Source organism: Hyaena hyaena, unplaced genomic scaffold (assembly GCF_003009895.1).
Source record: "Hyaena hyaena isolate Hyena2069 unplaced genomic scaffold, ASM300989v1 scaffold_19, whole genome shotgun sequence".
NCBI lineage: Eukaryota > Metazoa > Chordata > Mammalia > Carnivora > Hyaenidae > Hyaena > Hyaena hyaena.
In genome coordinates this window covers 424,513-438,022 of record NW_024080651.1, presented here as the reverse complement: position 1 = coordinate 438,022, position 13,510 = coordinate 424,513, and the positions used below count along the sequence as shown (strand labels likewise).

Here is a 13,510-nt window from a genome sequence, read left to right as displayed (position 1 = left end):
GGAATGATACCAGCTCTTAAAGCAAGGGACCCTGAGACCAATTTTCCCATGTGTCACATGGCCTAAAGTTTAAGCCAGACAATCCTCAACATAACCCCCAAATTGGGTGTCCGCGAGCTGCCATAACAGACCCAACAAAGATTTGTTTTCTTCATATAGAGGCATATACAGCTAACAGCTACCATTTATTGAAGATGTACTATGTGCAAGGCCCTGTGCCAACTGCATGAACATTGTTAATCTTCACCCAGCCTGCCTCCTCCCTCCCTCCCTCCCTTCCTTCTCTCCTTCCCTCCTTCCTTCCCTCCTTCCTTCCTTCTTTCTTTCCTTCCTTCCTTCCTTCCTTCCTTCCTTCCTTCCTTCCTTCCTTCCTTCTTTGAGAGAAGGGCGGAGGAGAGGGGCAGAAGGAGAGAGAGAATCTTAAGCGGTCTCCATGCTCAACACAGAGTCTGATGTGGGGCTTGACCCCATGACCCTGGGATCATGACCTGAGCCAAAATCAAGAGTCAGATGCTTAACCACCTGAGCCACCCAGGCGCCCCTCCCCCAGTCCTCTTTAGGGGAGGAATTATGATCCCCATTTTATAGACGATTCAGAAACTAAGTTCAGAGAGGTGAAATCACTTACCCAGCATCACACAGCAGAGAGGGGGAGAGGCTGGTTTGCCCCAGGGCCCAGATCTTAGCCCCAGTAGAAATAAAGGCAGTCATGATTGTCACCTTATTTACAATAAAAAAAAAAAAACCCAAACCAAACCAAAACAAAAAACAGACACATAATAAAACACAACCCACTAACAAAACAAAACAAAACAAAAAACAAACAAAAAACCGAAACAGAAAAACAGAAACCAAAAACCTAGGCCCATGCATTTTAAAAGTATAATTAGGGGCACCTGGGTGGCTTAGTCAGGTAAGTATCTGACTTCGGCTCAGGTCATGATCTCACGGTTTGCGAGTTCGAGCCCCGCATCAGGCTCTGTGCTGACAGCTCAGAGCCTGGAGCCTGTTTCTGATTCTCTCTCTCTCTCTCTCTCTCTCTCTCTCTCTCTCTCAAAAATAAACTTTAAAAAAAAGTATAATTCAGGATTGTTGGAAGACGAAAATGAGGAGAGGGCCAAGGAGTGAATTGTTAAGAAACAGGTTGGTTCTGTGGTTATTTTTGGCTAAAATCCTCAGGTCTGCCTGAGCCCCAGTGGCCTCGTCTCCCTGGAGATGGTGATGAGACGCCGGACGGCAGCGGCCTCTGGAAGCAGGTGACCTTGGGGAGCTGCTGGAGGTCAGGGCCCCGTGGGTAAACGCACAGCCACGGAGACATCATGAAACAGCGCTCGGCTCGGGCTGTGGCTCTCTGGCTTCCATTCACGGAGGATCCTTCTCGGGCGGTTCAAGCCATGGGACTCCTTCCTGCTGGTGGCTGTGGGATGCAGTCGCCACCTGCTAGGGATCTACAGGGGAAGGTCTAAGGAGGATCTGGTGTGACTTCCTCCCATCAGGTCCCTTAGGATCCCTGGATCATAAAAGGACCTACTGTGTGGCCCAGCACCTTCACATGCGATGTTTCCTTAGCCTGGAGTTTCTCAATATCGAGACTATTGCTATCCGAGGCCAGTTAATTTCTGGTGGTGGGGGAGCCGTCCCGTGCCCTGTGAGATACCGAGCCGCACCCCTGGCCTCTACCTGTGAGATGCCAGTAGCATCTCCCGTCCCTCTCTGTAATCACCAATAATGTCCCCGTCTTTGCTAGGTGTCATTGGGGGGGGGAGGGGTCACAATCCACTGCCTTAAACTCTTGCCCACTCATTTCACCGTCAGCACCCGCATTGTGGAGCTCCAGTGCTCAGGGGCACCTCACAACCAGGAGGGGGCAGAATGAGGATTCAACTCCACGCTGAATGGAAGTCCTGCTGTGTCTCCATGGGTCCTCCCTCCTGGGACCTCAGCTCCCCCCCTTCCTGCCGGTGGCCCCCAGCTCACACAGACAACAGACCGACTCAGCTGGAGACGGGCATGCATGCATGGGAGAGTCCATTCATCCACACACTGACCCCCGGAGTTCTGCAGTGCAACTCGCATCGAAGCTTTATTTGCTGTTTTCATAGTCTGAATGCAACATCTTTGTACATGCAAAGGTCATCCTGTGTAATGGCAGCTGGCCCGAATCCCAACTGCGCTTCTGTGCGTATGAAACCTCTTTACAGTTACAAAATATAAAAGCACTTGTCTGTGAGGTCCGGGAAGCCCCATTTGTTTTAACATTAAAAATATAGGTTTTTCTAGATGAATTCTCAGTCACGCAATTAGAGATTCTTTCGGGGATTGGAAAAAGTGCCTGTCGTCCATCTTCTGTTCAGAACCCCCAGAGCTTGTGAATTCATAAGGCAATTATAAGAACGCCAGCAGGCAGGTCTAACTTACCTACACACGGGACTAGAGTTTCTTTTCTACCGCAATTCAGATATCTCAGGAAGGGACCCAGAAGAAAAGCTAGGAAAATATATAGTGTATTTATGTATATTTCCACTCCCTCCATCTTACAAAGTGTTTTGAGGATCAGAACCATCTGGGAAGTACATCGCTTCTAGGACATGAGTATGATTTAGGAAACAGCATGGTACAAAATTATCTTCCATAACACAATATATTATTTTTAAGCCCCCTATTTACAGGATCTATAAGGCTATGTGGAATGAGACCAGTGAAAAGCTCAAATTGTTCTTTAGACAAGGGCATGAGTTTTTTTTTTTTTTTTGTAGGCATGACACCACTGGAGACTGTTAATAAAAGGGGCCAGTCAGATTCATAGAGGGAGATGTTCCAGCACCAGGCTGGAAAGTGATTGATTATGTAAGGAGACGCAGGGGCAGGGGGGAGGGGGAGAGGCAGATTGATTTTAAGGGTTAACTTTCCAGGAACCTCAGGCTGACTTTGCAGAACCCAGATTTCCATCCCCCTCCCCACAGGACTCCATCCAAAGAAAAGAAAGCATATTCTACAGGCGTGGGGTGGTGGGAGCCAAAAGACAGAGGCTGGCAAAGACCTGTCACACACACCGACTGGTTTTCCATGTGGCTCTACGTTTCCAGAACCTTAGTCTGCCCAGAATCCCAGCGGGGTTGACTTGTAGCACAGCAGACCCTGGATCCGTGGCATCCTAGGTGGGTATAGCCCAAGGTGGACCACCTTCCACACGTGGGGTGGGTCCGACCTGTTCCAAGTGGCTCCCTCCAGGTCGGAACTGTCCCTCCTGCCCCACGGAACCATGATGCTGTGGGCGTTTTGCTTCTACATTTTAATACACGGTGGAGGAAGAAAGGCACAACTGAGGCTGTAGAAGATTTCTCCGTTACGGTGGGGACTTGCCATGGGGTGAATTTAGGGGGGGGGGCATCTCCCATTGGATAGGGCTTTTGTCCTGCCTCTACATCTCCCCTCGGGCTCACCGTGAAATTCGAGTTTGCACAGAGGCTGAGCAGCCTAGCTTCCTGTATTGAAGGACAGGGCTGTGGGACAGGGGGAGCCACAAGGACTGAAGGGGGATAAACAGAAACGGGCGAGGGACATGCAGGCCTGCCAGCATTCTCCCTGGGAGGGACACTGTCCTCTATGCAGGCCCGAGTCACCTTTAAGAAAGTGTTTGGTTTTGGAGGTGATCTGACCACGTGCCTGTGGGTTTTTCACTTTGTGATCACACCTAGCTCCTGGGGCAATCCAGAGGTGCCTGATGAAAACACGTACAAGCAAGAGTGGACAAGGCAGCTAACAGCACCGGGCGGGAGCTGCTGAGGTCTCCTGTGGGGAAAGCACATCGAGGGTTCCCCCAGAATCCCTTGCACGGACCCTAAACTCTGGGACCTCAAGCCTGCGCCTATTTCTAGTCTCGCTCCTTAGCAATACCTAGAGTTGGCCTCACTTCCCAGGATGCGCAAAGGGAAACACATTTGTCTGAAAGCAGAGGACTTGGCTTGTCCCCCTGGAAAAACTCCCATCTGATTGTCCTTTTCCTGAATCCTGGACAACCTGAGGCTCTCGGGTGAGTGTCACTCAAAACCCCCAACATCGAACAATGCGAGCCTCTGGGTTCACCAGAGTTTGTCTGATGGCACCAAGGAATTCTCCACAACACTGATTTTTGAGGTCTCACCACGAGCTTTCACAACCAAAGGCCTCTGTTTTTTATCAGGCAAAGAACCGTGAAGAAGGACATCTACTGGAGGGGAAAAAGATATAGACTAAATCAAAAGACCAGCCATCGAAATGCTGATGTGCAAAGGGTGTGTGTGTGTGTGTGTGCATGCGCGCGCGCTCATGCACACACGCGCACGTGTGCATGTGTGAAGACAGAGGGAGAGATTGTACATACATAGGATTTTGTGTTCAGTGTAAGACTCTCATTTAATGAGAGCCAAAGGCCCCTAGCAAGGCAGTCAGATGAGGGCAGGTGACTTGAATGCATGCAAATGATTAAGGCATATTAAGTTAGTTTTAGAAGAGACAGATTTCCAGAGGTGGCCCAGGCAAACTCAAGAAACTAGCATCCAACCACCCGCTTAGCGCCAAAGAGCTCAGTTCAGAAAGGGGAGAAAACCAATGACACACGTGCCCAGCTATTTGCAAGAGTTCCAAGCATCAATCACCTCTAACATCACTGCAATGGTCACAGTGGGATCCAGAGCGTGTGGGGAACCTGCATGGGGAAGGTGGCTCCTGACCCTCTGTGGTGGTCGGTTCTTCAGTAGAGAGGTGAGGCTGCTCTAGTCCGTTTTGGGGGTGGAGTGGACTTTGTATGTCCTAATCACCAAGGAATTGAATGGATTTTTATTTCCAACCAAGATGTGGGAAGATAGGCAAAAGAACTCCAGATTAATCTCATGTTCAAGTGTTTTTCTTTCCTGTTGGATATATTGGGCTAAAGCATTGGACAATGTTGCACAGTGGGTATCAATATTCTCATTGAACTGAGCAGGTAAATTCCTACTGTCCAAGATGGTATCAAGGGGCCCTTACCACTTGAAGAAAAGAAAGACAGGAGCCAGGAAGAGTCAGGGTCAGAACATGAGGAGTGTCTTTAAAAGGGATATATTGACCCGGAAAGCCATTGCATCAAAATTGTTTTAAAACATTAACTGGATCTTTAAAAAAAAAAAAAAAGGAAAGGAAGGGAAAAGGAAAGGGAAGAACACCCAAAGTAGCAGGTCCTAGAAGTATCCCACCCAATGTCCCAGAGAACTGATTGCCGACTAACTTGGGGGATGAAAAGAATGACAAATTATTACCAAGCAGCGCCAGACCTCTAGATCCAGATGCAATGAGGCTTCCAGATGCAAAGGCTTGGGTGGGTAGCAGGGTCCAACATCCGCCCATCAGTAGCCAAAGTTCAGCCAACAGCAATCGGGGAGGGGGGAAAGGGGTGGGGCTCCAGTCCCTGTCCGTGGTGCTGAACCACAACTGCTCTCCAGGACCCAGATGGATTGCTCTTCTCCCCCCACACCCTCACCCCCAAGAGAAGGAAGAAATGGTAAAAGGTGATAAGGGAGGAAATAAGAGATGGGGCGACCAATGGAGACTCCTGGAGACATGGCCAGGAAGAAGAAAGGTATGTTTTGACACCGTTTGCAAATAATGGATTTATCAAGAAAGATTTTCACATTTTGGGAAGTCAGCGGGTGGGGGTACATGTGTCCCATCCTTTCCATATACAGCCTTAGGCAACTCAGTCCTGGCACCCTTCAGCAGTCACAGGGTGCCCTATGAATGGCCCAGGCAAGGTTGGCACAAAGTTTATGGCAACTGGGATGTTTGCTGGAGCCATGGGTTTCAGAAGTGGAAGAGGCTGGTGTTGAGAATTTCCAAAAAGAAACACAGCATAGAGAGTGCCTATGATCCCCAGAGGTCCTGGAGATTCCTGGGAATGAGCTCAGAGCTAGCAAGAAAAAAAAAAAAAAAAGAGGCAAGGTGAACCTTATACTTTGTCACTTAGCATCTAGCACTTTCGTCCAGAGAAGAGTTTCAGCAAGACCCTCACTTCCTGCGTTTGCACCTAAAATAAGCACTTGGTCAGGTGTACTTGGTGGGGTTGGGGGGGTGAGCAGAGGAGTGGTAGAAGGAAGAGGTGAGAAGAAACAAAGGAACCCCATTTGTGCATTTGTTCAAAGGCCTATTTGGAATAGTTCTTCCGTACTGGCGGTTCGAGTGGTGTTCAAAAACGATTGGAGAAAAAGATTCTCAGGGCAGGTCTGGTGTTTGAGTGGGAAGGCACTGCCATTTGGGCTCCAGTTTACGAACACTTGAGGCCAAGGGACAAAGGTCACTCCACAGAAATCACAGCTCAGATGGAAAGAAACCAAGAAAATTGGTATAAAGGGTGACAATTAGAATCTGTTTTCAAAGCACGGACAGGGATAGGATAACCTGAGATGATCGAATATGTCAAGCAAACTCTTCACACATCTTTCCTTCTGCTCCCTAATGTAAAAAAACATATGTACATATCAAATTTCAAAGAAAATTGGCTGAATTATTGCTTTAACGCCTTCTAAAGCAAACAAAAAAAGACATATAATGAGACAGGACACAGCCCCACTGATAGGATTAATACTCTTGAAAGGTGGGTATGTTTAAGAAATTGGAACTGCTGATTCTTTGAGAGGGAGGGAGACAGAACTCGCCAAAAAATCAATCAGAACCCCAACCCTGTAACACTGCCTTGGACCACAATTACAGCAGGGAACAGATGGTTTCTTCTTCCTTGGAAATATGCCCTTGAAGGAGACCTGCCTGGGTGTTGGAGGACGAAGTGCTTTCACAATACAGGTGATTTTCCAAAACCCAGGGAGACGGTCCAGCCTCAAACCCATGTTCCCGGAGTGGAGTCTCAGGTGGGCAGAAATGCACATTTGTATGTAAAACACAAAACCACCAACATGGACGGTTCTGGGGAGACTTGTTTCCTTCCTCAGCCTGAAGTGCTGCCTGGGGGGATGTGCAAGTGCTTATGGAGAGTGGGTCTTCCCACCCTGATCCGGAGCGAGCCTGCCGAGGGGCAGGGGGCCCCCCACAGTGTTCTCCACCCGACTGGAGGGGTCCAGGCAGGTAATCATGTGCAGGAAGAAGTGGCAGCAGCGTGGCTTCGTCCTCGGATTCCGACAGTTAAGGCTTCTATTCATTAGACGTGGCAGTGTCCCCTGTCCGGAGAGGAAGTGACAGTCCTGAGGTCAGCAAGGGGAACACGTGACCCTATGTGCCTCTGCAATTAAGCCTTAAAGCCTTTCCTGGGTATATTCTCCAAGACGGCCATCCCCACAAGCCGCAGGTCAGGAAAGATGACCTTTTTTTCCGGAGGAGCAGGGCGGGAAAGGTGGCAGGTGGTCAGATTCAGTGGAACAAATGTGAAATTTAGAGTCAGGTCAGGGTTCCAGCCTCAGTTCCCTCATGTGGAATTCTGTACGTTTAACTGAGGTATTACATGAATGGCACTAAACACAAAATAAACACAGGCTCTGATTCTTTATCCAAAACTGAGCACAGATTTAGATGGGATTTAGGATTGGGGGGAGGGGCACGTTTATTATACACACATATACACATGCATATATATATTACCTAACATACGTATATATCATGGAGCGCCCCTATAATATGCCTGCAGTGTAATGTAAAGACATCCATGCAGGTCAGGTTTTGCCACTAAATAGTTCACGAAAATGCTTTGTTGCCAGTGTTTTCTGGATTTGAGGTTTGTGGGTAAGGGGCTGGCGGGGTTCCCGTGCTACTCACATCAGACAGGACATTTAAGGAGCATGAACGGCACGCTCCTACACTTAGGACTAAGCGCCAGCACTTTAGTGCCTCTTCACGGAGCCCTGGGGACCATTTGACAACATGGGCACTATTAGCCCATTTTACAGATGAGGAAACTGAAGTTAGAGATCTGAAGTCATTTGGGACCTACACTGGGGCATTTCCAATCATTTGACTTTTTTAATCTTTTTTTTTTTCAAATTAATTCTTAATTATGCAGGCTGTGTATGAATGTAAAAATTGGGGACATTTTGGATTAAGCTAATCTCTGATGTCTCACTGTTCCACTTTATGAAAGCGTTTTGAGATGAGCTAGCCAACGTGCATGAGCCCAGAGCCCAAGTTATCTGGCTCCTCGACCAGGCTGTCCACCTGGGTTTTTTCCCCTCAGAGGAAACAGATCATCACCACCCTCTTGACAGGAACCCAGAACACCTGCACCCACTTTCCCTTTTCTCTCCTAGGGTTCAAAAGTCTCCAACCCTTTGCCTTCTGGCCTAGGTTCCTGACTGCAGACAGCAAGCTCCATCCACATTCTCCTGCCGCGCCCCTTCATACCTGCTCAAGCTTGGTTCTCATACAGGCTTTGCCTCTTCTTGGATTTCAGCTCCTTTAACCACTGGGGAGAGGGCTCTTCCGACCTGAATCACAAAGCCAGCGAGAGTCAAGTGTGAGCCAGACTGAGGCCTCCCCGCAGGCAGGGCTGTGAGGTACCCGACTGCGCATCCTCCGTGCCGCCGAGGCGATACTGAGCCAGGCACTGGCAGGGAGGAAAGACGCCTGTGTGGATGTGACAGATTTGTAAGAAACAGGAATCCAAGCACCCAGCGACGAGGAACGTTAAGTAGATTGGGGTGCACCCGTTCTATGACATAATCTGCACTGTGAAGTCATGGTGACACAGAATTATTTCCGTTTGTCACCCAGGCATGCCTCCATCCTTCCAGCTCTCCACCCATGAAAACGCCCGTGATGGTTATTTGTATGTGTCAACCTGGCTAGGTCACAGGACCTAGGTATTTGAGTAACCATTATTCTACATGGTTCTGTGAAGGCCATTTTTTAAGACAGAAGTAATATTTAAATCAGTAGACCTTGAGTAAAGCAGATTACCCTCCATATTATGGGTGGGCCTCATCCAATCAGTTGAAGACCTTAATAGAAAAAGGCTGAGCTCCCCACAAATCCGACAACAGACTGCTTTGGGGACTCAAACTACAACATTGGTTCTTCCCTGAGTCTCTAGCCTATTGGCCTGCCCTAAGGATTTGGAACTTGCCAGCATCCATAATCGTGTGAGCCAGTTCCTTAATTTAAATATCAATCTCTCCCTCCAGCCCTTTCTCTCTCCCTTCCTCTGTCCTTTCCCTCCCCCCTCTCTCCCTCCCTCTTCCTACTCTGTGTGTGTGTATGTATATATACATCCTATCGGTTCTATTTCTTTGGAAGACACTGACTAATATATTGTCCATAAGACACAGGTAGATATGCCTTACGTTTACCAAATAATTAACAAATGCTTGTTTGGAAGAGGTTAAGATTTGTTTCAGCTGTTTTTTAAGAACACACACCCGGAAAAGCACTCCAACCACAAGTGCACAGGTCGATGCATTTCCCTAAGTGAATACATTTGAGCAGCTACCAGCTCAGTGGTGACACTTCTGAGTATTTTGTTTTTTACTTTCTTCACGAACTTTTGCTGTGTTCTCCAAATTGCTTGTAATGAGAACGTACCGTTTTAACAAACACAACAAAGAAAGTCCTCATTCTCTGAAATTTCTTGCAAGAAAAAGATCGTGTTTATGAAGATCGTCTAATGGCCTTGGGAAAACGGTCACGTGAAACATGTTAACGGGAGAGCGAGCTACGTACACACACGCTGTAATCTCAGCTACATCTAAACACTTCAGATGGGAAGGAGAGGTGCCCAGGATCACACTGGTGGTCCTTGGGGGGGCGGGGGTGTCGAATCATGGGAGATTTCACTTTCTGCTTTATATTCTTTTTATATTTTCCAAAATTTCTATGGTGTGCATACACCACTTTTATATTCAAACAGGAGTGCTCACAAGACCCAACCTATGCCCTTCTCAGGGAGTGTCCCTGACCCCATGGCCCCATGAGGGAGGGGAGGGCTGTTTGCGAGGAAGGACAGATCCCTGGGGCAGACAGGGCTCTGGGCTAACCCAAGCAAGCCTTGCCTGACGGCGGAGGCACAAGACCAGGCCTCCAGGGGGCCCTCTGAGACCGCAGTCTGGGGGCTCCTCCAGCCCCAGAGCAACTCCAGAGCCTTCAGCAGACCCCAGGGCAGCTCTGCGATTCTCGTGTCTCCAGGGCATGAGAGGCACCGTCTGAGCTGTAGCCTGTTTCTCTCTCAACCTCTTGTCTTCTGCTTCCCACGGCCCACCCTGTGCTCTAATACTATGCACTGCCTGCAGCTCCCTGTGATATCTCGCCTCCGGGCCTTTGCACATGCTGTGACCTCAGCCTGGGGCCCCCTCACGCTGCCATCTTTGTCTGTTGTGAGTCGGTTCAGGCAACTCCTTCTCTTAGAAGCCTTTTTCTGCATTTTTCTTCCTCACGTCTGGGTTACGAGTCCTTTGTGTAGCACGGGGTCAGATAAGAGCCAGAGAGTAAGTAGTTTTGACTTTGTGGATCACGCATGGGGTGTCTGTTACAACTAGTCAGCTCTGCAGCTGTAAACAGGAGAGCAGCCGTGGACAATACAGAGAGGAGCAGGTGTGGCCACGGGCCGATAAAGCTTTATTTACAAAAGCAGACAGCAGACTGCATTTGGCCCGTGGACTCGGGCTTGCCAACCCCTGCTCTGTCACAGCAGTCACTACATTACGGTGTTAGCGTGAACAATCCCTAACTGTCACGTGTTAACCCGTGAGAGGACTCCCACTGTCCTTTGCTGAGCACATCTGCAAGCCAGCGGCCCCATTTCGTCTTCATGACCACCCTGGAAGGTCAGAATGGTGAGTCAACCCATTTTGCAGACCAGGGGACTGAGGTGCAGAGAGGCCCAGTGACTCTCCTAGGCCACGCAGTCCCCAAGCTACACCTCTGGGATGAAGCCCGGAGGTGGGATGTGTGCAATCTGAATGCCCCTGAAGCGTGCTCTGTAACCTCCACCCCCAGCTGCTAAAGCAGCTGGTCTGGGAGCCCCCTGGGTGGGGGAGGGGCAGGTGCTGGGCTGGGCTATCTCTGTGTCATGTGGCTCCAGGCAGGGCGGCTGAATTAAGTCAATCTTGTCAGCCTGGCTGTGCCCTACTATCCGTCTTCCCGGGTCTCCCTGATTCTCCTGAGACGGAGGCCCTGCCCTGGAGAGTAAGAGGAGGGAGGATGCCTCAGGTTCCCCATCGGTCTGGAGAAGGCTGGACTGGGTCAGCAGTATTCCTACAACAGAGCCCTGGGATTCCATGTGGGATGTGGAGAGTAGGGGAAAAGAGTGAGGCCAGCTGCCCTGATTCCTGGTCCTCCACCCCCACCTTGGTGTGTTTTTATTTGTATTTATTTTCCTAAGTGTTTATTTATTTACTTTTTTAAAAAATATTTTTATTTATTTCTAGGAGAGAGAGAGACAGCGTGAGCAGGGGAGGGTCAGAGAGAGAGGGAGATACAGACTCTGAAACAGGCTCCAGGCTCTAAGCTGGCAGTCAGCACAGAGCCCAACGCAGGGCTCGAACCCACAAACCATGAGATCATGACCTAAGCGAAAGTCAGACGCTTAACCGACTAAGCCACCCAGGCGCCCCTTTATTTATTTACTTTTGAGAGAGAGTGTGCGGGTGGAGGAGGGGCAGAGAGGGAGAGAGAGAACCCACAGCAGGCTCTGAGCGGACAGCGCAGAGCCCGACGTGGGGCTCGAACCCGCAAACCGCGAGATCATGACCTGAGCTGAAACCAAGAGCTGGACGCTCCACCCACTGAGCCCCCCATGTGCCCCCCCCTTGGTGGGTTTTTAGACATCAGGCTGCCGAGAGTTCGAGTGATCAAAGTTCTGCTTCTAAAGGGAAAAAAACGGTTGAAACTCCCTTTCTGGTCACTTTTAAGCAACGCCCCCCTCCGGCCCCCCCAGAGTGCATCCTGAGCCTGGGCTGGGGGGCCTCGCCCCCAGGCCCCTCACCTGTCGTCCTTCTCCATGCTGGAGGGAAGCACACGGCTGCCCAGCTGGAACGGGGACTTGGGGGTCTTGGGCTGCGGGCTCCAGCCTGGGGTCTCGCCCGGGCTGTCCGCCTCTGGCCTCTTGTGCAGCTGAGCCTGGGGAGAGAAGAGAGCCTAGCCCGTAAGTGCCTCTGGTCTGGGGAAGGGTCCCGTCTGATGGCACCATCACTGCATGGTGACGACAGCGCCCCACACCTGAGCTGGACCCAGGCGGGAGACCCAGCCTGACCCTGGAGGCCAGGCCTGCGGTCCATGCCACCGCCTTGCCCACTGGGCCCGAGGGGCTGCCGTCAGCGCCCCGCACAGTCACATTGTCTTCGAGGGAAGGGCCACCACTTGTATGTGTCAGGACAGGGTGTTCTAACGTCCCAAGAACCCGGGCGTGGAGCCAATGGCCTCCCTCATCCTGAGGGACGTTCGGCTCTGCTGAGCTCCTTGGTCCTGTGTCCACATGAGTAAGACAAGGTTTTCACTACCAGATTCCCGCAGGAGGAAAGCGGGGTGGATTTTCACCCATTCTGGAGGGCCTGGCTGGGGCCGGGATGACGGGACAGTGCAGAGTTCCCCAGGGGGTCTGGGGCTGTGCCGGCGGCAGGGGACAGCTGTCCCCAGGCAAGGCTGGGGCAGCCCCCGTCGCGGCTGTCCGCCCGCCGATCTGTGCACTGGGCACCCGCCGTTTGGACTCTGCCAGGCCTCACTGATATGACACACGCTGGCCCGCTTCCGAGGTAGAGGCTGCCTTTCCCCATTGTACACGGGAGTAGCCTAAAGGTCAGAGGTCAAGCGGTTTGCCCAAAGTCACAGTTTTCAAGAGCTGGCGTTCGCCCTGGGTCTGACCAACCCCAACCCCAGCCCCAGGGCTCCTTCCACCATAAGCCTGGTGGCCTCTGTTGACGGTTCCTGACGGCCAAGCGCTGCTCGCGGCCAAGAGTGTGCAAGTCACACGGTGTGGCCGCCGGACCCGAGGAACTCGTGCTAACCAGAGCAAACGCGTCCCGAGAGCCTCATCCACACAGCATGAGGGGCCTGGGCTGTGTCCGGGGACCCAAGGACTGGCCTCGGGAGCTCGCACGGGGCGTCCCCCGGGCCTCCACCGCCCACTACGTTAGGCTGCCCCAGAAGACAGCATTTGCTCCAACACTGGAAAATAAAGCCAGAAAACCTCTGGCCCCACACAGGGGCTGCAAGACATTCCCGATTCGAAGGCCTATAAACTCAACCACAGGGGCAAGCGTGCATCTGCCGTTCACGGGCTTCTTGTTTTTGCAAAAAATGACACGGACTCTGGACGCATGAAGCTGGGGGAAGCCGCGCGAGGCATGCATGGCGCTCCCTGTACTGTTTTTGCAACTTCTTGTGAGTCCAACAGTTTGACAAATGGAGAGGAACAGAGGGAGGGAAGGGGGGAGGGAAAGGGGGAGGGAAGGAGAGGAACAGAGGGAGGGAAGGAAGGAGAGGAACAGAGGGAGGGAAGGGGGAGGGAAGGGGGAGGGAAGGAGAGGAACAGAGGGAGGGAAGGGGGAGGGAAGGAGGGAAGGGA

At 51.1% G+C, this 13,510-nt stretch overlaps 1 protein-coding gene across 3 annotated transcripts in view; it reads right to left on the bottom strand.

Moving 5' to 3' along the window:
• Positions 1 to 5,612: 5,612 nt before the first annotated feature.
• Positions 5,613 to 13,510, bottom strand: part of KIAA1671 (KIAA1671 ortholog) — a 143,822-nt gene continuing 135,924 nt past the window's right edge. For all 3 annotated transcript variants that reach the window (XM_039225358.1, XM_039225369.1, XM_039225363.1), the window contains 3 exons: positions 11,933 to 12,066; positions 8,359 to 8,441; positions 5,613 to 7,184 (listed from right to left, as the gene is read on the bottom strand). In XM_039225358.1, coding sequence (XP_039081289.1) covers positions 8,363 to 8,441; positions 11,933 to 12,066 — 213 coding nt within the window. In that variant the 3' untranslated portion in view covers positions 5,613 to 7,184; positions 8,359 to 8,362. The remainder of the gene's footprint in view (positions 7,185 to 8,358; positions 8,442 to 11,932; positions 12,067 to 13,510) is intronic.